Genomic DNA, 25,738 nt, shown 5'->3' with positions numbered 1-25,738 from the left:
TCCCGCTCTGATACCAATTTGATGCAGGACAATTAACCACTACCTCTAAAAGCTCGAACTGTTAGAGTATGGCAAATTAATCCATTTATCTCATAGCTCAGGCCCCACATCTCATGAGTTAGGACTTCGACCGAACCCCCCTCGTGGACCCCAAATCACATGGGTACCGCCTCACACGAGTCACCCACCCCAAATTAATTCCTTTATCTCGTAGCTCAAGCCCCACATCTCATGAGTTAGGACTTCGACCGAACCCCCCTCATAGACCCCAAATCACATGGGTACCGCCTCACACGAGCCACCCGCCTCACACGAGTCACCCACCCCTAGTGTGTCCCCGCATCCCACAGGCTACCCCACTCGAGCCCGGTGTGAATGCGCATTAATCACCCCCGGTAAGGAGTCTCAAACACGAGACCTCCCCCGTGGGCCCCAAATCACATGGGTCACCCACCCCGAGTGTGTCCCCGCATCCCACGAGCTACTTCACTCGAGCCTGGTGTGAAAATGCCCCTGCATTAATCCCTGGTGAGGAGTCTCCAACACGAAACCTCCCCCATGGGCTCCACCCACCCCAAGTGTGCCCCTGCATCGCACAGGCGACCCTAATCGAGCTCGGTGTGAAAATGCCTCTGCATTAATCACTCCTGGTGAGGAGTCTCAAACACGAGACCTCCCGCTTTGATACCAATTTGATGCAGGATACTTAACCACTTGCTCTAAAAGCTCGAACTGTTAGAGCATGGTGAATTAATTCATTTATCTCATAGCCCAGGCCCCACATCTCATGGGTTAGGACCTCGGCCAAACCCCCCCTCGTGGGCCCATCACATGGGTACCGCCTCACACGAGCCGCCCACCCCGAGTGTGTCCCCGCATCCCACAGGCTACCCCACTTGAGCCCAATGTGAAATGCGTATTAATCACCCCCGATGAGGAGTTTCGAACACAAGACCTCCCCCGTGGGCCACGCCCATCCCGAGTGTGCCCCTGCATCCTACAGGCGACCCCACTTGAGCCCGGTGTGAAAATGGCAAAATGCCCCTGCATTATAATACTACAAAAAAAAAAAACAACAACAACAAAAAAAAAAAGTTTAAAATCAAAGAGAAATATACTTACTTCATTCCACGAGTTTCCTTGAGCTAAACGTGGGTAAAGAGGTGCCTTTGGATTGGCGAAAGCTATTGCATTCGAGACAGCTATCAGCTTCGGCTGTTATTTCAAACACATTCAATTTGAAGTTAGTGCTGACTCATTTGGAAAGAACATCTTCATCCATGACTCACAAGAGCAAAACATAATGATTCACATTCATGACAGTTAAGTGAAATTGACAATGATTGTTGAGTCAAAAGTAGGAACAAATAGACAAGACATAAACCATACATCTTAGGGCTGCAACTTAAGTTCAGATCAAACTCAGCCCCTTTGAACCAACCCGAGTTCAGGTCAGGTTCTCGAGGTCCTCAGGTCAGATTCAGGTTGGAAAACGCCAACCAGATTTGGTTTGGTTTGAGCAAATTCAAGTCAGGTCGAGCATAGAGGAACTTGGATCGGGTTCAGGTTAGGCATCTCAGGTTGGAATTCAGGTCAGGTTGAGCTCAAGTTGACCCATAACCCAACCCAACCTGCTCAAGTTGTACCCCTAATATATTTTAAATACCAAGCACCCACATTTCCTCACCAGAAAAAGGCAGTTGTACTTACGCATGAAGATGGTTCAAATTTTTCTTAGATTTGGGAACAATTAAAGGAAGAGAAATACAAAGGTACAGTAGGCCCCACCATATACAGTCGTGGACTGAAAATCAAGATAGTCAATGCATGGCTAAAGAGTTGAACAATGGTCCACAGTCACTGCATGCATCGCCTGATTTTCTGGCCGCAGCATATAAACAGTTGGGCCCATATGAAGAACAGCCCAGATGTTGCACAGACATCCCATGGTGGGGCCCATCTTAAGCAGCCTATCATGGCTCTTAAGAGAATAAGATTGAAGTGTATTACTTCTATGGACGTACATTTGAGAGTCCACCAGAAAATAATGCAAAAGAGAAGTCTGCTCTTTGGTTGATCAATTGAAGCTTCAACGATCCCGTCCCTGTCGAAATGTAGTTTGGACTGGAGTAATTTGCAAATTGGTACTGCACAATAAATAAAATACTTCAATATTCATATTCATAAACTACTTCTCTTCAAAGAAAAGCAGCCGGTTAGTTCTTGATAGCACAAACCTTAATAGGTGCAGTACATAATAGTGGAGGTTTGTCTCTCGGATTTTCAGGTACGCAGATGGAAGCACTGAAAATTTTAGAATGATAGCTTCGATTATTTATATTAAGAACATTCAAAAATCAAGAATCGCTCCAATTATAGAACCCATCTATTACTCTTTGCAACTTCAGATCTAAGGTGAGATTTGATCAAAGATAGTCCTCACCTTTTTCAGGAGACAAGCAAGTTCAATGAGTACATAACAGTGGGGCCCACTGTCTATTGCTACAGGCCAATGAATCTGATGGGCCCCACCATGGGTGGAACATGACCAAAAAATATCCAAGATCAGAAGATCTTATCCATCCAATCTTCAGTCATTTTTACAGTTTAATGCAGCCAGTTGATGTATTTCTCTTCTGAACCATCCACTTGCTGGCCACCAATCGAAGGGTTAGAATCATCTGATCGAAGAAATTTTCAGGGAAATGCTCTATACACAGCAGATCCCATCAGATCAATGCCCAGGATCCCATAACCAACAAATACAGGTTAAGGAACCGAAAATACTATGCATCCTCAGCTCAGAGATGATGTAATACATCATTTCTGAAAAACAAATGCAGTCATTACCTGAAATTTGAGGGAGAGAAAACCCCAATCCAGTCATCATTTGAAGGGTTAGGGCAACTAAACTGCAAGTTCACCCAGTCAGCGTTTTTCCCCTGAAACAATTGAACAAACTCATGTGTAAGGGGGAAAACAATCTATCACACATCTAATAAACTGAATGTAATGGCTGATACCAAACAATAAAAAATGAGTGGCGGAATCGGGCAATTTGCATTCCTCCATGCAAGCAGCCAAATTCTATCAGTCGTGAAAATCTGCCTGACTACCACTTCCGTTTTATAAACTAACTTTCGAAATACCATGCACGTCATCATTGAAGCTGTACATGAAACTGGCCAAACATAAAAAGAAAGTTACAAGCATGCCTTCCAAACATGGTAATTAGAGAAATGTGTTGGTGTTGGACATAGGGATCACACAAAACCTAACTCAATGACACGTATGTATAGTTTTCATCATCATCTAAGCCTTATCCCAGTTAATTGGGGTCAGCTAAATGAATCATTTTCAACCATTCCACTCTATCAAGGGCCAAACCTTCGATTACACCATAGGTCATCAAATCTTTTATTGCTACCTCCATCCACGTCCTTTTGGGCCTTTCCCCATACCCTTTTAGAGCCTTCAACTTGTACTTACTCACTCCTGCCACAGTACTTGGTGTCTGTTGCACATGACCATCTAAGTCTACTTTCCCTCATCTTATCACGTATTGGGCCTTCCCCATGCAATCTTCATGTTGTCATCTCCTTGAGGTTGTACTGCATTCTACACCATCTCAAGAATGCTCCTCGTCGTGGTCTTTTCTATTCTAATCATGGTCTTTTCTATTCTAATCATGGTCATTTAACGATCAATGGCTTCTATGACGCAGATTGGGCAGGATCTCCTTCCTATCATTGGTCCACTGCAAGCTATAGAACATTTTTTAGTTGTAATCTTGTCACATGGAAAAGCAAGAAACAGTCTGTAGTGGCTCACTTTTCCATTGAAGCTAGATATTGTGACATGACCCATGCTGCATGTGAGCTAATTTGCATAACATCAATTATTTGAGATATGGGACTCAGAACTTTTTCTATAAATCTTCATTGTCATTATTGCGTTGATATTCACATTGCATCCAATCATGTTTTTCATGAACGAACAAAACACATCGAGTTTGTCTGTCATTTTCTTCGAACAAAAGTTGCAACCAAAATTTATTGTTGGAATTTACGGCCCACTTATGGCATTGGTTGCCGGAGCAACAGATTGGACAAATTGGATGATCGGAAACAATTCTAGATGGGGCCCACAACCATGTGGAATGTACGGTTCATGTCTACCCCATATATTTCCATTCGTGAAAGAGGATTAAGAAAAGAAGGATTCTGAGAGAGAGAGAGAGAGAGAGAGAGAGAGAGAGAGCTATGGAGGATACAAAGACAAACGGTGAGCTTCATTGATGGGTAGGTCTCTTCCGTGATCCGTCAACCTTAGAAGGTTATAAAATCAATCCTCAATCCCCGACTCCGCACACTAGTGAGGTTTTTTCTTCCCATTGCAATACCGGAGTGTGTGGAAGAAGATCGACGATTGCTATCTTCTTCGGCGAGCATTCTCGTCGGTGTTAATGGCCGTCAACCCGACGTGAACAAGGTAAGGTTCAAAATCCATTTTCCTTAACACACAACAACGTTTATAACATGTGGTGTCAAAGCGAGGTTGCTCTGCTTGTGCATCTAAGACTCGTTTTCTTTATATACGTTGGCAGTTTCGTCATGAAATCCGACAATAGGTGTTTGCTTCCGTTGTGTCAATTCGTATCACTACTTTTATTTCAAATGTTGCCTATCCATAGCAGCCACGATTGCTTTTTTTATTAATATCATACCTTATGGGCCTGATAGTGGAGTGGGCCTGTTCATATGGGGCGACCCAACTGTTCATGCATCCAGATCATATGATGTAACTTGATGTATTGTTATTTGGTATCATGACATGGATTCAAGGTTATTTTCTGGTGCATTGGGCTTAACGTCGAAGACAGCCCTTAAAAGCGTATGTGCGCTTGATTAGATTTATCACACCATATTTATGGTCAATCGGGCCCATTAGAACTATCAATCCACATGATTATTGTGTTCTCATCCATCCCAGTCATGCTTGGTGCTTTATGGAACGATTCCTAACAAGAAACACATTATGAAAGTGTGTATCTCATGGTAGTCAGTAGGGCCTGCTTCTTTGAACCCTCCTATGGTATAATGGGTTTGGATTTAGAAGTACAAGTGCAATATTTATATTAGTACACTTCCTTCTCAAGCGTTCTTTTATATTTATAGTGTTGGTTTATATATTTGCTTTTGCACAACAGATAAAGTATAAGTTTCATTCAAATTATATTTTGATAGGATTACATGAATATTTGTTTCAAAATAAAGTTACCCTAGTTATGGTGATCATTAAGCTTATTTACCACCCTAGTTTGTGGCCTTGAACTAATATACGGGTTTATACCCATCCATATTTCAAAAAAAAAAGGGGGGTGGGGGGGTTGGGGGTCCAAAATCAATAAAGTGACTAGTCAAGATTTTAGATTGTGACCCTCGTGACCTAGTTACCCACCTCTTGGCCCATGGGCCTTAAGGATATCCACTTGGGGAAACGGAGTGGCTTGGATCCTAGTTTCTAGGGTTGGCAAGCGTATCTAGTTGTGTTCCACTAAAGTGGAAGCAACTAGAGATGTGAACCGATTCTTAGAATCAAGGATATGATGTATGCGTCATGCATTAGAGGATTTGATTGGGTGGCGTTTGTCTCCAAATAGACTTGCCTTCGACCTAAAGGAGCTCACAATCTGGTTGGAGCAAAACGAATTGGATGGTTGATGTTAATTTTGTGGGATCAAGTTTGTCCATCTTGTCACAAAGGTGTTAGGCCATTTGAGCTCAAATTATTAGCACTCACCCAACCTCATGTTATGAGAACCACTCGCATAATGCGCACTCGACACAAAGTATAGGCCGCAATGATGCACTAGGTTTCACACTCAGGATTAACGTTTACGCTCGTCATCCTCGATAATCTAATTGACCGCCTCGTCGATTAGATAAAGTTTTGACATTCGATGTTTTCTTGTGTGAGTTTTCTCCATCCTTCTTGTACACAGATATGCATGTGTTCTCTCAAAATTTCTTAGATCATGGTTTCAGTAAGATTCAAATGCGATCAACTTCTAAAAAGGTCCTTAGGGTCACAAACATGAAAGGGAAACTACCATCGAAACTTGTACACCTATGTTCTTGTCTACTTGAGATCAAATTTAATTGATGCACCAAAAAATTCACGGTGGATCGATTCAAGCTCCACGACTCATGTTTTCAATTCCATGATTGGATTTATTAGGAGTCATCAACCAATAGATGGAGAACGTTTTGTTCTTATGGCCAATGGCACTCAAGCGGCGATTAAGGTTGTAGGGGTTTATAGATTGAGGTTGAAGTTAGGGCATTATTTGGAAATGGAAAACATTTTTTACACGTCGTCCTTACGGCGCAAACCGGTTTCCATATCACGTCTCGACACTAGTGGATATACATTCTCATTTGGGAACGAAAAGTTTGTGTTGTCGCATGGTTCAGATATCATTAGCCTTGGCTCGTTTTTAAATAACCTATGTCAGTTACAACCTAACAACACGTACCTCCAATCAAAGTCTATGCATGTGAATGAAAACATGAATGTTAGCATAAAAAGGAAATTGATTAAAGAGAATTCCCCCATGTGATGCCACAAGCGACTTGGTCACATTTCTTGCGAGAAATTTCAGAGGCTTGTTAAAGAAGGAATTCTAGGTGCATTGGACTTCACAGACCTTACAGTCTGTGTAGATTGCATAAAGGGAAAGTAGACAAGAATGAGGAAGTCGAGTGCCACCAGTACTAGTCTCTTAGAGGTAATATATACAGAATTACAGATATATGGGTATATTCCCTATGGCTTCCTGGAATGGACAAAAGTACTTTATCACCTTTATAGATGACAATTTTCATTATGGGTACCTATACTTAACAGATGATAAATTGGACACCCAATATATGTTTAAAATCTTACAAGGGATCAAAGAAGTAGGCCCTACTAACCACCATGAGATACACACTTTCATAACGTGTGGCTTATTAAGAATCGTTCCATGAAGGGCCAGCAATGACTGGGATGAATGAGAACACAATAATCATGTGGATTGATAATTCCAATGGGCCTGGCTAGCCATAAATATGGTGTGATAAATCTTATCAAGGGCCAAATCAGGTTGCATCCTAGACGATTGTAAACTGGCCTAAATATCTCACAATCCCTATCGTACGCATTTGGTTCAACACAAGCTTTTAAGGGTTGTCTCAAATGTTAAGCCAAGGGCACCAGAAAATAGCCTTGAATCCATGTCATAACCCAAACTACAGCACATTAAGTTACAACATATGATATGGATGCATGAATAGTTGGGTCGCCCCATATGAACAAGCCCACAATCAGGCCCATAAGGTGTGATATTAAATAAATAAATAAAGCAATCATGGTTGTCATAGATAGGCAGCATCTGAAACAGAAGCAGTGATATGAACTGGCACGACAGAAACAAACACCCATTGCCGGATTTCATGGCAAAACCGCTGACACATATAAAGAAAATAAGTCTTAGACACACAAACAAAGCAACCTCACTCTGCTACCAGATGTTATAAATGTTGTTGTGCGTTAAGGAAAAGGGATTTTGAACCTTACCTCGTTTGCCCAGGTTGGCAGCTATTAACGCCGCTGACAAAGCTCGCCGGAGAACATAGCAACCTTTGATCTTCCTCTCACACTCTGGTATTGCAATGGGAGTAAATAACCTCACTAGTGAGCAGAGTCGAGGACTAAGGATCGATTTTATAACCCTCTAAGGCCAATGGTAGAGTCCTAGCCATCAAAGGAGCTCGCCGTCATTCTTTGGAAGAATCCCTCTTTTCTTAATACTCTTTCATGTATGATACTATATTGGGTAGACAAGAACCGTACACACCACACAATTGTGGGCCCCATCTAGAACTCTTTCTAATGATCCAATTTGTCCATTCCGTTGCTCTAGCAACCAATGCCATAAGTGGGCCATAAATTCCAACATCCCTTTTCCTTAAAGCACAACAATGTTTATAACATTTGTCTCTCAAAAAAAAAAAAAAAGGTACGGCCAAAATTCTACATATGCCATTTGTTTGTTCAAAAAACCAATATGTTCATATTCTCACCAAGACCATCCTATCAATTCGTATAAGCAATATTATTAGCAAGCTTGGCATGTATGATTCCATGAACCCGCCTAAGGTGGAGGACGAGGGTACACCATTTTGAGTGTACATGATGTGTACCTTCTGGTGGAGCACATTATTTCATAGTCCTTAAATGCATTATAGCTTAAGGAGATCTTGTGTATCCTTGGGGATTACATTGTATTTACTTTAGTTCTTATCTTTGTAAGCTTGAATCTACTAAAAATAAAGATCTTCCATCAGAGTGAGGATGTTGAATCCTCTCCTTCCCTTCTCCTCTATGTTTCTTCTCTCATTTCCCTTTCTTTCTCTTATTCTACGTTTTAAGGGGAAAAAATCTAGGCTTAAGAGAATAACAAAACCATACAATTAAGCTTCCTCTAAAACCCTATTTGCTCATTTTAGAATAAGAAAATGATCAAATGGTAAAACAAATGAAAAGGTCATGCTAACTATTGACTTGTGTCAGAATTTTTATAGATGAAGATTAATCATGCCTAGAATGAGATAAACAGGACTCCTGATGCAGGACAATTAACCACTTGCTCTGAAAGCTCGAACTAATAGAGCATGGCGAATTAATCCCTTTATCTCATAGCCCAAGCCCCAAATCCATGGGTTCCGCCCCCTCGTGAGCCCCAAATCCATGGGTATGCGGGCCACCCACCCCGAATGTGCCCTTGCATCCCACAGGCCACCCCACTCGAACCCGGTGTGAAAATGCCCCCGCATTAACTCCACAACATGAATAAAAGTTGCATCCAAGACTACACCTATGCCCAAAACATGTATGTCCTAGAGCATTTATGTATTTATTGATATTTGCATGAGATATGAGGCCATTTGTATATGCATATAAGCATGATGAATTTATATAAATTTAACCATATGTGCCTAAGTATGTATTCTTGTGGGAGTGCATATGAATGATGTTGAGATTCTTGTTTGAATATGTTCAGAATAAGATCATGAAGAAAGAAGAGATAAGAAACCCAAAAACATAGTCAATATTGAAAGATTACCTTCAATCCAAGAACAAGAGGAGAGGCCTTGACATAAGCCAAGTCATGAAGAGCAAATGTAGCCTTATGAATAGCGATTTTTGAAAGAGGTTGCTCCCCATTTGGCTGCGGCTCGCCAAAACACACAATTGTACCCAACAAAACTCCCAACAGAATCAACCCACATACTCTCATCATACCCAAAATCTACAACAAATCAGCCAAAAAAGAAAAAATCATTCAAATGAACCCGTAACTCACAACTCTTAAAGAAAGTTATTTAAAAAATGGGATCATGTCATCTTGCAAATTAAAAAATAAAAAATAAAAATGGTATCATGTCAACATCAGTAAACATCAGTGATCCAAGAACAAGAGAATCACACCAAACTTTGGTAATACCTTCATGCCTTCTTCCACCACATCAACAAAAGTGTATTCATATTCGTGCAAGGACAAATGGACAATAGAATATAAGATTCTATTCCTTCAAAAAGCAAGATAGGGGACAAATAGGAAAGACCTCCACCACATATAACACAACAATATAAAAAATTTCTGACCCCACCCACAGCCAAACCCAAAACCCACCTGAATACTCACAATACAAACAGAAAAAAGGCACCAAGCCTGCTAGTGCTATCCTCTTTCCCTGAGGATCTCCACAAACAGATTGCTACTAACGGACCCACTTTTAGCCAAAAGGTCCACCTCTGCGGATGCTAGAGAAGGACACATGGTAATTAGATCTCAGATCAATAACCTCAATCACATTGACAAGCGTCCAAGGGTAGTGTCCACCGTTGGGCCAAGCATCATGTTGGAATAGAGTATTATTGTATTGGAATAGGAGATTCCCGTTGTTCATTATTGCATTTTCATACTCTCCGTGATTAATATTGAACCCAATTAAGGATTTTGGGGAGAAAGTGTTTCCCGTAATTCATTTTTCCTCTCTTTTTCACTCAAATGAGAAAAATGGACAGTTGGAGAGAAAATCATGAACGACCTATCCTCAGGCATGCTTGTGGCCCATCTGATGAGTAGATTACCCTGCCTTTCGAGTCAGAGCATGTTCATCTTGAGCCTGATGCTTGTGCCACACACACATACAGTAGTTCACCTCTTCAATCTCTCCTCACGTGAATTGCTGTAGCACAATTCACAAAGAAAAGAGACCAAAATCCAATTCATAAGAAGTTCAATCTGGAATTTTGGTTGCAGGCCGAGGGGAGGGATGGAGGGATACTGAGATTTTTTATTTTTTTTATTTTTTTGAAAGACTGTGGTTCCTTTTCTGCTCAGATTTAAGTAAACCATCCACTTGCAGCTAGCAAGGAATGGCCAACAGAGCTGACCTCCATGTCATTACAGTAACAGCCATCCACATGATTAATCAGACAAATCAATGGTCAGGATCACCACAAACAAGTGCCATCCTTACAATGAACATGTCCCAACACCGCATGGAACACCACAGAGCATGCATCATAGTCAGATTTTCAACCCTATAATAATAATAATAATAATAATAATAATAATAATAATCCAAAAACCATAAAATTCCTGCTTTTGATATGATGTTCCATCCATAAAAATCTAGAAGAGCTAAAACAGAAGGAAAACACAACTTCTTCCCAAAGAACTACATTCGAAGAAGGGAAATCCGTACGATGGGCGTGTCCCAGCAGTTCATAGAACACTATGAAGCATGACTCATAGTAAGATTTCCAAACCCCAAAAAAAATCAAATTCAGCCAAAACCCATTTCTAAATAATAATAAATAAACAAATAAATCCTACTTAGATATGAAGTTCTATCCATATAAATCTATAAGAGCTATAAACAAACCAAAATGTCTTCACAGAACAATACTCAAAGGGGACCAAAATGTCATAGAAACCATAAAATTCTACCTTTGATCTGATGTTCTAACCACATACAGCTGATCAAATCAAGAAGACAGCACTTGGGTATTCAAGAAATAGTAACCTTCCTTATGGTAGAAAGTTGAATTTGCAGGTGGGCCCCACATAAAAGTGAAATCCAAAAGCAACCAGGGTCAGCGAAACAAAGATAAGAAATAATCTCACCTTCTTATAGTAGAAACTTGAATTTGCAGGTGGGCCCCACAGATAAGTGAAATCCAGAAGCACCCAAGGGCAGCAAAACAACGATAATCTTCGTTTACTCAAGAGAATGATCTCTTAAGTGCTGTTGCTTTTCAAAGGACCGAAATCGTCTGTACCACTTGTTTTACGCTTGTTCTACCCACTGCGTAAAATACCGAAGCTTGTGGGGCCCACCATGTTGTATACGTAAAATCCACTCCATCCATAAGTTTCTATCCACGATTATAATAAATTTAAAAAAAAATGATAAACATCCAACATTTATGTGGGCCACAAAACAGGTAACAATGGGGACGGTTTGACAACGATGGATTTATATATGGGCCATAAAGATTTATATATTCCATCAAAACCATTAATCGGGTGTAAATAAGTAGGATAAAGAAAAAATTAAAAAATAATCATCATCCAATTATCTTTCAAGCCACACTGTAAATTTCATGATTTTAAAGCTGTTCTTTGTTGTTCGAGAATTTTATCCGGCTGATCTTTTTCTTTTAGAGTATTAATAGTGGTTCTCACCTGATGGACGGATTGGATTCGAATATAAAATGTGGTGGGTCCCATAGAACTTAGGTGTTCTACGTGGCTGCGTAAAACAGGTGCTGTAGACGATTCCTGAACCTTTTGAAATTGGGGTCAGAGAATTTCTGGGATAAGGGAATGATATTATGCCCGAGTATGAAATGTCATACGCATGCACGCAACCCTAGTACATCAACGTCCATCTGGCTCGATCCAAACCGTTGAAATTCTGACCACTACAGAGATTTTATGTTATTCCCGAATTTATGATAATTCCATAATACTGACTAGTGCCTTGATGAACATCAAATGGACGGTTAAAAGAAAGTTGGAGTTGATTAGAAAAAATGTACTTTCGGTCACACCTTATCTACGCTTCAACCCATGATTTGGACGGTTTGGATTGAGATAGATGTTGTACACATGCATTTAACTCAATCTGTACCGTACAGTTCATGGGCCCACTGTGGATGAGACATGACTAAAATAATCATTCGGATTGGACTAAACTTACAGACACAATGGAGTTTTTTAGATGAATGTGAACCGTTGGATACTTTTCTTTCTAGGATCCAGTGCTCCCAATGGTTCTAACCGTCTGATCAATATCACATAGAATGGACAGTCAAGATTGTTTATATAGAAGACGACTAATGGGCCATAATGGGCTGCAAGCGTGGGAAATGATATAATACATCTAACATGGTGAGCCACCAATATCATAATGACGGAAACGGATTGGCGACTCCCCCTGCCACCAGCCGCATGGCTGGTGGTCGGTGCACTGTGGGCCCCACCATGATGTATGTGTTTCATCCATTCCCTTCATCCATTTTTACATATCGTTTTAGATCTTTATCTCAAAAATGATAGGGATATAAATCTTAGGTGGACCACACCACAGGAAAACAATAGTGATGGGATATCCACCATTTAAATCTTCCTAAGGCCCACTGTACTGTTTATTTTAAATCCAATCTGTTAATTAGATCACAAAGCCCCGGGAAAAACAAAGATCAGATTGATCCAAAACTTTTGTCCCCCGGAAGGTTTTTAATGGTCTAAACTCATTCAATACTGTCTCATTTTTGGTCTCATACTATAAAGTGATCGGGAAGAATAGTTGAACGACATGGATGAAACACATACATTATGGTGGGGCCCACCGACCACCAGCCAATGGCTGGTGGCAGGGGCCGTTTCCCATAATGACACAGCGTATGATGGATTAAAATCGGATAGTGACTTCATAGGCCACTTGCACCGGAAGCGGATTGGCTGATGTACCATACACCATACACCACCGATCTGGCTGGTGTGTTGAAGTCAGTAAGTCTTATGAGTCTCATCGTGAGGTATATATTATATCATAACCGTCTTTTCATTTGTAGAGCTAGTCGTAAGGTCTGAGACAAAAAAATAAGACAGACTCAGAGATCAACTGGACCACACTACAAAAGGCAGCAGGGGATTGAAGGTGTACCATTGAAACCTTTTTCAGAGTCACAAAAATTTTGGATAAATATGATATTTGATTTTCCTCTTCATCCAGGTCTGTGTGACCTTATGAATATGTTTGATGAAAAATAAACATCCACCCCACTAATTTTTTAACAGTGAGAATCATTGTCTCCACTGCAATTTTGTGGTGTGGTCCATTAAGATTTGGATATTAATTATTTTTGGTGTGGTGCTTTGAAATGATCTATTAAAATGGATGAACAGTGTGGATATAATAAATACATCATTTTTGGGGCTATTTAACTTTTATCTCCTTTGAGCCGTCCGTACAATTAGGAGCTCGAGGAGCGGCAGCGCTCGTCTTCGCACGACACGTACCCACATCAGCTAGATCGGTGGTGTGCGGTACACCAGCCAATCCCCTTCCGTGGCTTTTTGGTGGCTTACCCTTCTGCAATACAGCGTACAGTACTGCATTGTCGGTGGGGCCCACCACGGTGTCAACGTAGAATCCGTTCCGTCGATAGGTTTGCAAAATCATGGTAGGGACTATGGAGAGAGCTCACAACCGAGGCAGATACAAGAATCTAGTAAGCGACACCACAAGAAACAGTGGAAAATGAACGGCCATAATTGAAACTATCTTGGGGGCCATAAAGTTTTGGGTTAGACTGATATTCGTGGTTTCCCTTTATCCTGATGGGAATCACATTATGAACGGTTTGGATGGCGTATAAACATTAAGATGAGCCTCAGGAAGATTTAAATGGTAGACGTTTCCAACCCCACTGTTTCCTATGGTGTGGCCCACTTGAGGCTTAAATGTGACTTATATTTCGAATCTTATAGTAACAGAATCTGACACAGCTGATGGACAGACTGGATTTTACAAGGGCGCCGTAGTGGGCTCCAAATAGCTTTGGGTTACATGAACTCAGGAGACTCGCGTCCGGCTGTATCTAACCATCGAATCCATGGCTTGGAAACACGCGACTATAAAAAGAAGATGTACAGTTGGTTTGGACCATCCGGTGGGAGTAATACTTATAGGGTAGGTCACCCATTGGGTTATGAACATAATGGACGGTCTAGATTCAAAGATTGAATCATAAATGTATCCTTATGCAAAAAGGAGCGTTAATTACTTCCACTGACTCATCATGAGCGTTGGATTATTTATCCGAATTAGTTAGATTCTTGCTTTCTGAATATTCGGGACAAAATGGGGAAACGGATCGCCTCCAGGCACGGTCTCTGTGGGGCCCACCGTGATGTATGGGTTTTATCCACGCCGTCCATTTATTTTTTTCAGATTATTTTAAGGTATGAGTCCAAAAATTAGCGAGTCCAAAAATTAGCAAGTCCAAAGCTTAAGTCGACCGCACCACGGGAAGTAGCGGCAATAATGAAACTCACCTTTGAAACTTTCTTAGGAGCTACATGATGTTTATTTTCAATCCAACCTGTTCATAAGGTCATATGGACGTGGATCAAGGGGGAAAAAGAATATTAGATTGATCCAAAACTTCTGCCGCTCACGAGAAGTTTTTAATGGTGGGAGTTCAATCCCCACTGCGTGGTCCACTTGAGCCTTGGATCGGCCTCATTTTTAGTTTCAACTTTTAAAATGATCATAAAAAATGGATGGACGGCGTAGATAAAACCCATACATCCTGGTGGGCCCCACAGATCCCTCCCTGGAGGGCTTATGGGCAGGACGCGATCCGCTCCAAAAAAGGCATCTCGAAAAGAATTATTCCGGCTGTTACGTCAGATCTATAGCGTTTGATCGGGCGTTATCCTTTCCTGATCGATCCGTTATATATATATATATATATATATATATATGTGTGTGTGTGTGTGTGGAAAAGGTACTATGCAGTCGTGCTCACGGGAACTTCCCATGAGGTCGAGCTGTGTGGGACCCACCATGATGCTTGTCTACCATCAACACTGTACATTTGATGGGTCCCCTTTAAATTAAGGGATATCCCAAAAATTAGCCATATACAGAACTCAGGTGGGCCATACCATCTAAAAGCATGTGAAGACATGCCTAAAACATATAAAAGTACTTGGTGAGGCGCACCTGAAATTTGGATGCGTCTGAAACTTGATCTTAACCCTTGTACAAGCGGGACACATATAATGGATGGGCTGGATTTGCAAACCACATCTCGGCAGGCCCAACAAATGATTATGAATTTTTTAATGGAGGGTAGCCCCACTCAATTTCTGTATGTGGTGTGGCCCACACAAGTCACGGGTTGACTTGATTTTTGAAACCTAGGCCCACCATGGAATGGTGCATCTGACTAATGGGGTAGATGTTGGACAAGCATCACGGTGGGGCCCACACAGCTCAACCTCATGGAAAGTTCCCATGAGCTCGAATGCATAGTACCTTCTATATATATATATATATATATATATATATATATATATATATATATATATATATATATATATATATATATATATATATATATATATATGGGAAAAGGTACTATAAGCTCGACCTCACGATAAGCTCCCGTGAAGTTGAGCTGTGTAGGCCCCACCGTGATGCGTGTTGGCCATCAATATCATACATTTGATGGGTACCCTCTAAATTATGGAATATCTCAAAAATCAGCCTTATACGGAACTCAGGTGGGTCATATTATCTAAAATCATGTGAAGACATGCCAAAAACATATAAAAGCACTCGGTGGGGCCCACCTAAGTTTTGAATGTTGCTGAAACTTGGTCTAAACCCTCATCCAAGTGGGACACACATAATGGATGGGCTGGATTTGCAAACTACATCTTGGTGGGCCCAAAAAATGATTATGAACGTTTTAATGGTGTACGGCCCCTCCCCACTTCTGTATGTGGTGTGGCCCACACAAGTCACGGATTGACTTGATTTTTGAGACTTAGACCCACGATGGAATGGTGCATCTGACTGATGGGGAAGATGTTCGAAATGCATCACTGTGGGGCCCACACAACTCAACCTCATGGGACGGTCTTGTGAGGTCGAGCGCATAGTACATTTTCCTTTTATATATATATATATATATATATATATATATATATATATATATAGTTATCAAGAGACTCTTAGAATTGCGGATTTAACGTCAAAGCCTTTTGTTGGAAGATCCAGTGTAAGGATTCTATGTGAGGCCCACTATGATGTTTGTGATAAATCCAACCTGTTCATTCATTTTTCGAAATCATTTTAAGACATGCGACCAAATTTGAAGAGGATCCAAAAATTAAATGTGCCACATGAGAGGAAACCGTGGGGATTTAGTAACCACCATTGAAACATTCATATGGCTACAAAAGTTTTGTATTGATTTATGTTCCTGGTGTTTTCATTTCATCCCAGTGAAAATGACATTATAAACAGTTTGGATGGAATATAAACATCAAGGTGGAGCCTATGAAGGTTTCAACGGTAAGCATTCCTTTCCCCACTGTTTCATCTCGTATGGCCCATTTGAATTTTGGATCCTCCTCATTTTTGGTACAATGTCCTAAAATGATATCTAAAAATGAATGGTCGGGTTGGATTTCACACAAAAATTACAATGGGCCCCACACAAAATCTTTATGCGGATCTCTGTGGGAAAGGCTTTAGCAGGAAATCTGTGTCCAGTGAGTTTTGGGAAACGGACTGGCTACTCCCGCCATTGGCCAATGGAGGGTGGTTGGTGCTATGCGGGCCCCACCATGATGTATGTGTTTTATCTACACCGTCCATCCGTTTTTCCATCTAATTTAAGTGGTTGATCCCAAAATTGAAGCATATCCAAAGATAAAGTGGATCATGCCAAGGAAAAAGTGAGGATAATGATTTCCACCATTGAAACCTGTTAGGCCCCATAGTGATGTTTATTTGTCATCCAACCTATTCATAAGATCATATAGACATGGATGAACGGAAAACAAAAATATAAGCTTGATCCAAAACTTATGTGGCCCCCAAGAAATTTTTAACAGTAGAAGTTCAATTCAATTGTTTCATGTGATGTGGTCCATTTGAACATTGTATATACCTCATTTTTGGGATCAAGTCATAAAATTATCTGGGAAAATGGATGGACGGAGAAGATAAAATACATAAAATACATAAATCATAGTGGACCTCACACAGTTTACTCAGTAAGCTAAGCAATCCCCTTCCGTCTAGGAAGGAAGCGGATTGGCTCGTGTACCACACACCAGCTATATAGCTGGTGTAGATACGTGTTGCGTCGTGCGAAGACAGGTGCCGATGCTCCTCGAGCTCCAAGTTGTACTAATGGTTCAAAGGAGATCAAAGTTACATGGCCCCACACTGATTTATTTATTATATCCACACGTTCATCCATTTTTCGAGATCAATTTAGACCATTAAACAAAAAATGAATCATATCCAAAGCTCAAATGGACCACACCAGAAATACCAGCGAGGGCAATGATTTTCTCCATTAAAAAATTCGTATGGCCTACCATAATGTTTATTTTCCATCAAATCTGTTAATAAGATCACAAATACATAGATGAAGAGGAAAAACAAATTTCATATTGACCAGAAACTTCTGTGACCCCCAAAAGGGTTTCATTGGTAGACGTTCAATCCCCAGCTGCTTTTTGCAGTGTGGTCTACTTGATCTTTATATCTGTCTTATCATTCGGCTCAAGCCTTAAGACGAGCTTGCCAAATGGATGGATGTTTTGGATATAACACATACCTCATGATGGGACCCACAGAACTTGTTGACGTTAATACACCAGCTATATAGCTGATGTGTGGTACACCAGCAAATCCACTTCCATCTCTAAGTGGGACGCGGATAACCTAATGAGAGGTTGAGTAGTCGAAGTAACGTCACCAAGTTTTGTGGGTCCCACTATGATGTATATATTATATCCACACCGTTCATCCATTTTGAGAAATCATATTATGGCATTATCCAAAGAATGAGGCAGATCAAAAGCTCTAGTGGACCCCACCACAGAAAAAAAATGGGGAGAGTAATGCCCATGGTTAAAATCATCCCAAGGCCCACTGTACTATTTATTTGGCATCCAATCTGTTGATTAGGTCATACAGACCCGTATGAAGGGAAAAAACAAAGATCAGCTTGATCCAAAACTTTTATGGCCCCCAAAAAAATTTTAATGGTTAACGTCCATTCAACACTGTTTCCTGTAATGTGGTCCACTTGAGATTGGGATATACCCCATTTTTGGTCTCATACCATAAAATGATCTAGAAAAATAGATAGATGACATAGATGAAACACATACATCATAGTGGGGCCCACATAGCACCGACCACTCGCCATTGGCCGGTGGCGGGGGAGTAGCCAGTCCGTTTTCCAAACCCATGGGACACGGATTTCCTGCTAAAGCCTTTTCATGAGAATCCTGCTAAAGGATTCTGTGTGGGGCCCACTGTGATCTTTGTGTGAAATTCAACCCATCCATTCATTTTTAGATATCATTTTAGAACATTATACCAAAAATGAGGAGGATCCAAAATTCAAATGGGTCATACGAGATGAAATAGAGGGGAAAGGAATGCTTATCGTTGAAACCTTCATAGGCTCCACCTTGGTGTTTATATTCCATCCAAACTGCTTATAAGGTCATTTTCACCGAGATGAAATGAAAACACCAAGAACATAAACCGATACAAAACTTTTATAGCCATATGAATGTTTCAATAGTGGTCACTAAATCCCTGTTATTTCCTCTCATCTGGCCCATTTAATTTTTGGATCCTCCTCATTTTTTGTCACATGTCCTAAAATGATTTCGAAAAACGGATGGACAGGTTGAATTTATCACAAGCATCATAGTGGGCCCTACACAGAATCCTTGCACAGGATCTTCCAACGAAAGACTTTTGCGTGAAATCTGCTTGCAATTCTAAGAGTGTCTAATTGAGTGTAGGAGACAGTCTTTTTTTTTTAAGACTCTCCCTCTCTCAATACACTAAATCCCAACCACTCTCCTCATCTCACGGCTTACATAAAAGCTCGCACATAAATTCCTTGTGGTATGGTTTGCAGGAGACCATTACTCTCTCTCTCTCTCTCTCTCTCTCTCTCTCTCTCTCTCTCTCTCTATATATATATATATATATATATATATATATATATATATATGCATTTTGACCGTACTAACATTGAGGAATGGGAAAAATCTCTAAATGAATGGGAAGTATCTACCCCATCAGTCAAATGCACCATTCCATAGTGGGACACATGCTTAAAAATCAAGTCAATCCATGACTTGGTGGGCCACACCACATACAACAGTTGATAGGGGTTACCCTCCCATTAAAACATTCATAATCATTTATTGGGCCCACCAAGATGTGGTTCACAAATCCAACTCATCCATTGTGTGTGTCCCACTTGGATGAGATGTCAGACCAAGTTTCAACCACATCAAAAACTCAAGTGGGCCCTACCAAGTGCTTTTATATGTTTTAGACATGTCTTCAAATGGTTTTAGATGGTATGGCCCACATGAGTTTTGTATACTGCTGATTTTCGGGATATCCCATGCCCTAAAGGGGACCCATGAAATGCACGGTATTGATGCTCAACACACATCACGGTGGCCCCTCCTTTATTATAGGGCTATGGAGCTCTATGCAGTCGAGCTCACGAGAACTTCTCATGAGTTCGAGCTGTGTGGGCCCCACCATGATGTTTGTCAAACATCAACACTGTGTATTTGATGGGTCCCCTTTAAATTATGCGATATCCTAAAAATTAGTTGTATACTGAACTCAAGTGGGCCATATCATCTAAAATCATGTGAAGACATGCCTAAAACATATAAAAGCACTTGGTGGGGCCCATCTGAAATTTGGATGCATCTAAAACTTGGTCTGACCCCTCATCTAAGTGGGACACACATAATGGATGGGTTGGATTTGTGAACCACATCTTAGTGGGCCCAACAAATGATTATGAATGTTTTAATGGAGATAACCCCTCTCAAATTTTATATGTGGTGTGGCCCACACAAGTCACGGATTGACTTGATTTTTAAGCCCTAGGTCCACTGTGGAATGGTGCATCTAATTGATGGGGTAGATGTTCGACACGCATCATGGTGGGCCCACACAACTCGACCTCATGGGAAGTTCCCATGAGGTCGACCGCACACACATATGTGTGTGTGTGTGTGTATAACGTCTCGAAAAAATCCATACAAGGACCCAAGTACCACCTCAGGCAGAAATCACCCAGGACCAAAACCTTTAGAAATTAAGTTAATATTAGCAAGTGCTAAACTAGAGTACTTGTGAAATTAGTACTAATCACTTTAAATATGATCTGCAAAACCTAAAACGTGCAGTATCATTGACGCAACATTACCCTAAAATATAGAATCCATCCCTAAACCCGGTTGCTCTCGGGAGCACACCGAAACTCCGTATCAGACCTGGACCGCATGTCAAAAGTCCGATTACCCCGAAACTATACGGATATGACAGCATTACTGGACTTGACAACCCCTCAGAATTTAAGTCTTAATTGTATCTAGAAATGCACAACTTGAGCCCGGAGCGAAGTGTGTGAGAAACGTGAAAATATTTAGAAATAAAATCTAAATTTAAATAATCTGAATCGTGTCGCTTGCGGGTCAAATATAAGGATTCAGACCATTAGAATCTGACCCAAATACACCCTCGGATCAGGAGAAATGTCCCACACATATCGGTGTACTGTGGCCCTGATCGAGTGCCGGTGACCGTTAAACTGAAACTGGTTCGCCACGACTGATTTGTAAATCCGATCGAAATGAAAACTCAGCCTGACCTAGATCCACGGTCAGAGAGCTTAAGTCCGACCGCACATGGAAAAAGGGCCACCAGAAGTGCTCCGTTGGACCGAAACAGTCCATATTTGGATATAACCTAAGTATACCTTGGCCCTGGGGTCATTTCCATCAATCCTGGGCCTATATAAGGACCTTAAACCCTCTCTCTCTCTCTCATCTCATACGAATTTGAGAAACCCTAGGAGAGAGAGAAGAGCAAAGAGAAGGGAAAAGACGGAAAGTGAGAGTGAGGGTTGGAGATTCTTCTTGAGATTCGATCCCGCTACACCACGCACTCAACTGTCATTCATGTATCGCTATACAGGCGATTCCGACTCCGTACTTGGGTAAAAAAACCTAACCCTAACTTGTTTTAGGGTTTCCAACTATTGTAATAGATGAAATAGCTGACCTAGTCCTTGATATAGGTTATTGTGGTGCCGTAGACAAAGACTTTGTTTTAAAACTGAGTTCGTTACGAGTCTACTAGCGAAAGGTGCGGACTATAAATGTTTAGGTTATGGTTTTCAAGGCTTTCAATGTCAGTTAATGATTTATGCCTGACTTGAATTGCTATCACATGCTTAGACACGTTGTTTCCCACACTCTACACATATATATGAACTATGTTGAGTTTAGTGTATTTCATGTGTTTGTTGAAATGTTTGAATGAGTTTGAAATTGGGATTCGTGCTTGACATGATTATCCGTCGTGGATATAGGATTGATGTAATTATGGCAACTCCTTGGCGAAAGGATTTGCCCTAATACATGTTACGCCAACATACGTCATGTATGTTGTAACGTGTAGCTTAAGTGTTTGTAGAAATGGCTGAATGAATATGGGACCATGATTTGTGCCTGCTATGTCTAGGGAATGCAGTTACATGATGGTTGTGTATATGACAACTCCTCGCTAGAAGGATCTATCCAAATATATGTTATAATCAACTCATGTTATGTATATGATATGTGTAGTATAAGTGTTTGATAAAATGTTTGTATGAGTGAGTATTTGGTGAAATGTAATTTATATGGGTGATGAGATAAGATTCTCAACTACCTTAGTTTTGTGTATAAATCCCTCCTTGCACCTACACTATGTTGTCTGTTTTACTTACGAAATGCATATGTGTGAATTCATGTTATGTGTATTTCATAAATTGCTCAAATGGTTGTAGGATTTGAATTACTTGTTCGTTACTGCTTTGACTACCTCATATGAATACTTGTTGGAATTGGATATGTTTGGGACTACGGAATAGTCCAGGCAATCGGTAACAGGCACTGAATAGGTGGCTGAGGTTGTTTCGCCACATGGGACGTGATCGATGAATCCGAGCCGTACTTGGGATGTCGGCAGTGGTTAGGCCACACGGAGTGCTTACGCACTTCATGTCGATCAACTCAACGTGCGCTCGTACTAGTCGAGCTCGTCAAGTAACCCGATTGACCCGATATATGTTCACCATGTTTGGACGCTACTGCTTGAATCTAAGGTACCAAACTCACCAGTGAAAACCCCTTTAACCTTGGTACCTCGATCCGCTAAGACTCATGAGCCGGGCATGGTGGTATGGGATACCGTGGTCGAGCTGTCGGCCTACGCTGAGGTGACGAGCCTCCCCGTAGTGTCTAGTGAGCAACACAGTCTAGTGAGCCGAATACGATGGTATGGGACACTGTATTCGAGCTGTCGGCCTACACTGATAAGGTGACGAGGCCTTTGTAGTGACCTCGAGTGTACTCTAAGACTGTGTAGAGGCGACGAGCCTTTACGTAGCAACAAGAGTACAATAGGCCTGCACTGATAAGGTGACGAGCCCTTTGCAGTGACCTATAACCATATCTTCGTATGAGATTTACTAGGACTGACGACCCTAGAATGGATCATCGTTTGGGAATTGATACAAGGGAGGTACTTTAGCTTCCCAATCCTGCTGTATGAAAAGGACTAATAAGAACTTGGTAATCATACTCATGCACCACATTGCATGTGCCGTTTGGCGATGTGTAGAGAACACGAGGAAGTGACTGACATGCGCGACCGTTAGATGAAGATTGCTGAGGGAGTGCAGGCGAGGGCATGCATCATTTATTCATACCATTCCTGCATTAATCAGAGTACTTAGGGATATTCGATTGTATTGCTTTATCATCACTATCTGACTGAATTGATAACATGTTAACCTTTGCTTTATTGTTCTACTGAGTTGATCACTTACTCCCACGTTACGGGACGGTGTTTTAAACACCAACCAGAACCTGTTGTAGGTTCAGATGATGGCGTAGCCTGCGAGGCGGAGCCGGACTTTGAGGATAATGAGGAGGCATTCTCATATATGCAGTATTCAGGCGGGTTCTCGTAGACCGTTCTGAATCGACGGGGCTTCAGGGTTACACTTGTAGTGGACTGTTATATTTTTGATATTTTGTACTTTGAAACAATACATGTAATTAATGAGCTGGCAATGCATACATACTTTGGGGAACCTAAACTAGTTTATCAAGTTATACATACTTATTTTAGTCTTCCGCTTGCGTATTACAACTGTCCCTGGATTATATTTTGCTAATTTGGCTTAATCTTATTCATGTTTTATGCACTAATACATACAACATTTAATCATCATTAAATATGTTGCATAAGTGATGCGTTGAAACTCGGAAATTGGACTTTTACTCGATCCCCGATTTTCAGGGCGCTACAGTGTGTGTGTGGGGGGGGGGGGGGGGGGGAATGGTACTATGAGGTTGAGCTCATGGGAACTTCCCATGAGGTCGAGTTGTGTGGGCCCCACCATGATGTGGGTCGAACATCAACAATGTGCATTTTAGGGGGTAATAGGATATCCTAAAATTCAGTCATATACCGAACTCGTTTCGGCCATACCATCTAAACTCACATGAAGACATGCCTACAAAATAAAAAAGCATTTAGTGGGGCTCACATGAGTTTTGGATGCGGCTTAAACATGGTATGACCCCTAATCCAAGTGGGACACACACAATGGATGGGATAGATTTGTAAACGACATCTCAGTTGACCAATAAATGATTCTGAATGTTTTAATGGAAGGGTAACTCCTCTCAAATATTATATGTGGTGTGGCCCACCCAAAGTCATGAATTGACTTGATTTTTAAGCATGTGGCTCACCAAGGAATGTTTTATGTGACTGATGGGGTAGATGTTCGACACACATCACGGTGGGGCCCACGTAGCTTGACCTAATGGGTTCACGGTGGGGCCCACGCAGCTTGACCTCATGGGTTCACGATGGGGCCCACATAGCTCAACCTCATGGGAACCCATGCGGTCAAGCTATGTGGGCCCCAACTTGATGTGTGTCAAACATCAACATGGTGCATTTTATGGGTCCCCTTTAGGTTATGGGATATCCCAATCAATTGTTGTATGTGGTGGGGCCCACCCAAATCACAAATTGAGTTGATTTTTAAGCCCATGGCCCACCATGAAATGGTGCATTTGACTGATGGGGTAGATGTTCGACACATCACGCTGGTGGAAAGTTCTCATGAGGTTGACCTTATGGTACAATTTCCCTATATATCGAATATCAACACCGTGCATTTTATGGGTCTTCGTTAAGTTATGGGATATCCTAAAAATCAATTGTCTATGGAACTTAGGTGGGCCATACCATCTAAAACTATTAGAGATGTACACGAGTCGAATCGAGTCAAGCTTGGCATAGCTCGGCTTGGCTCGGCCAGTAGTTAGCCCCATCTCGAACTTGACTCGGCTCGGTCCTCGAGCCTGTCTTGTTAGCTCGGCTCGGCTCGATCAGCAACTCAGGCTAGTTCAAGCTGAGTTCGAGCCTATTCAACATTTTCTCAAACAACTAGAACGCATCTTCAATTTCTGAAATAATGTAAAACAGTAACAATATTTTACAGGTATTTCATCAAACACCTAGAGAGTAGCATCAAAATCAAACACCTGAGCGAGCAGCATCAAAATCAAACAACCAACGTATCCATTCCTTCCTCACCGACACTTCGTTAAGTCATTTAATCAAACACCCGGCGAGCAGCATTCATATCAAAATAACTGAGTCACCGAGTTGATTCGATCCGAGTCGGTTCGAGTTGAGGTTCGATCCGAGTTGAGTCGAGCTCGGGCAAGCTTGAACTCGGCTTGAAATTTTTTTGAACTCTAGAAACCAATTGGACTCAATCCGAATCAAATTTCGAGTCGAAGCGAGTCGAGCCATCGACTCATGTACAGCTCTAAAAAACTATGTGAAGAGAAGCATAAAATATATAAAAGCACTTGGTGGGGGCCTATCTAAGTTTTGGATGTGGTTAAAACTTGATTTGACTTCTCATCCAAGTGAGACACACACAATGGATGAGCTGAATTTGTGAACCACATCTCGATAGGCCCAATAAATGATTATGAATGTTTTAATGGGAGAGTAACCTCTCTCAACTGTTGTGTGTAATGCGGTCCACCCAAGTCATGGATTGACTTGATTTTTAAGCCTATGGCCCACCATGGAATGGTGCATCAGACTGATAGGGTAGATGTTTGACACACATCACGGTGGGACCCACATAGCTCGACCTCATGGGAAGTTCTCATCAGTTTTATATATATATATATATAGACACACACACAATTATC

The 25,738-nt window shown here is 41.2% G+C and overlaps 1 protein-coding gene across 3 annotated transcripts in view; it reads right to left on the bottom strand.

Annotated features, from left to right (window-relative positions):
- The window catches only part of LOC131219342 (probable inactive purple acid phosphatase 1), a 33,639-nt gene extending 22,248 nt beyond the window's left edge, over nt 1-11,391 (bottom strand). Inside the window, exons 1-6 of one of the 3 annotated variants that reach the window (XM_058214433.1) lie at nt 11,243-11,391; nt 9,170-9,355; nt 2,851-2,942; nt 2,238-2,304; nt 2,025-2,147; nt 1,123-1,215 (exon numbers count right to left, since the gene is read on the bottom strand). In XM_058214433.1, the coding sequence (XP_058070416.1) occupies nt 1,123-1,215; nt 2,025-2,147; nt 2,238-2,304; nt 2,851-2,942; nt 9,170-9,346 (552 nt within the window). In that variant the 5' untranslated portion in view covers nt 9,347-9,355; nt 11,243-11,391. Of the gene's footprint in view, nt 1-1,122; nt 1,216-2,024; nt 2,148-2,237; nt 2,305-2,850; nt 2,943-9,169; nt 9,356-11,065; nt 11,222-11,242 lie in introns of those variants that run through there. The other 2 variants (XM_058214432.1, XM_058214434.1) reach the window with 2 other exon arrangements.
- Between the last annotated feature and the right edge of the window lie 14,347 nt (nt 11,392-25,738).

The sequence above is a fragment of the Magnolia sinica genome, chromosome 11 (assembly GCF_029962835.1).
Source record: "Magnolia sinica isolate HGM2019 chromosome 11, MsV1, whole genome shotgun sequence".
In the NCBI taxonomy this organism is placed as follows: domain Eukaryota; kingdom Viridiplantae; phylum Streptophyta; class Magnoliopsida; order Magnoliales; family Magnoliaceae; genus Magnolia; species Magnolia sinica.
This window is presented reverse-complemented; position numbering and strand designations above follow the sequence as displayed.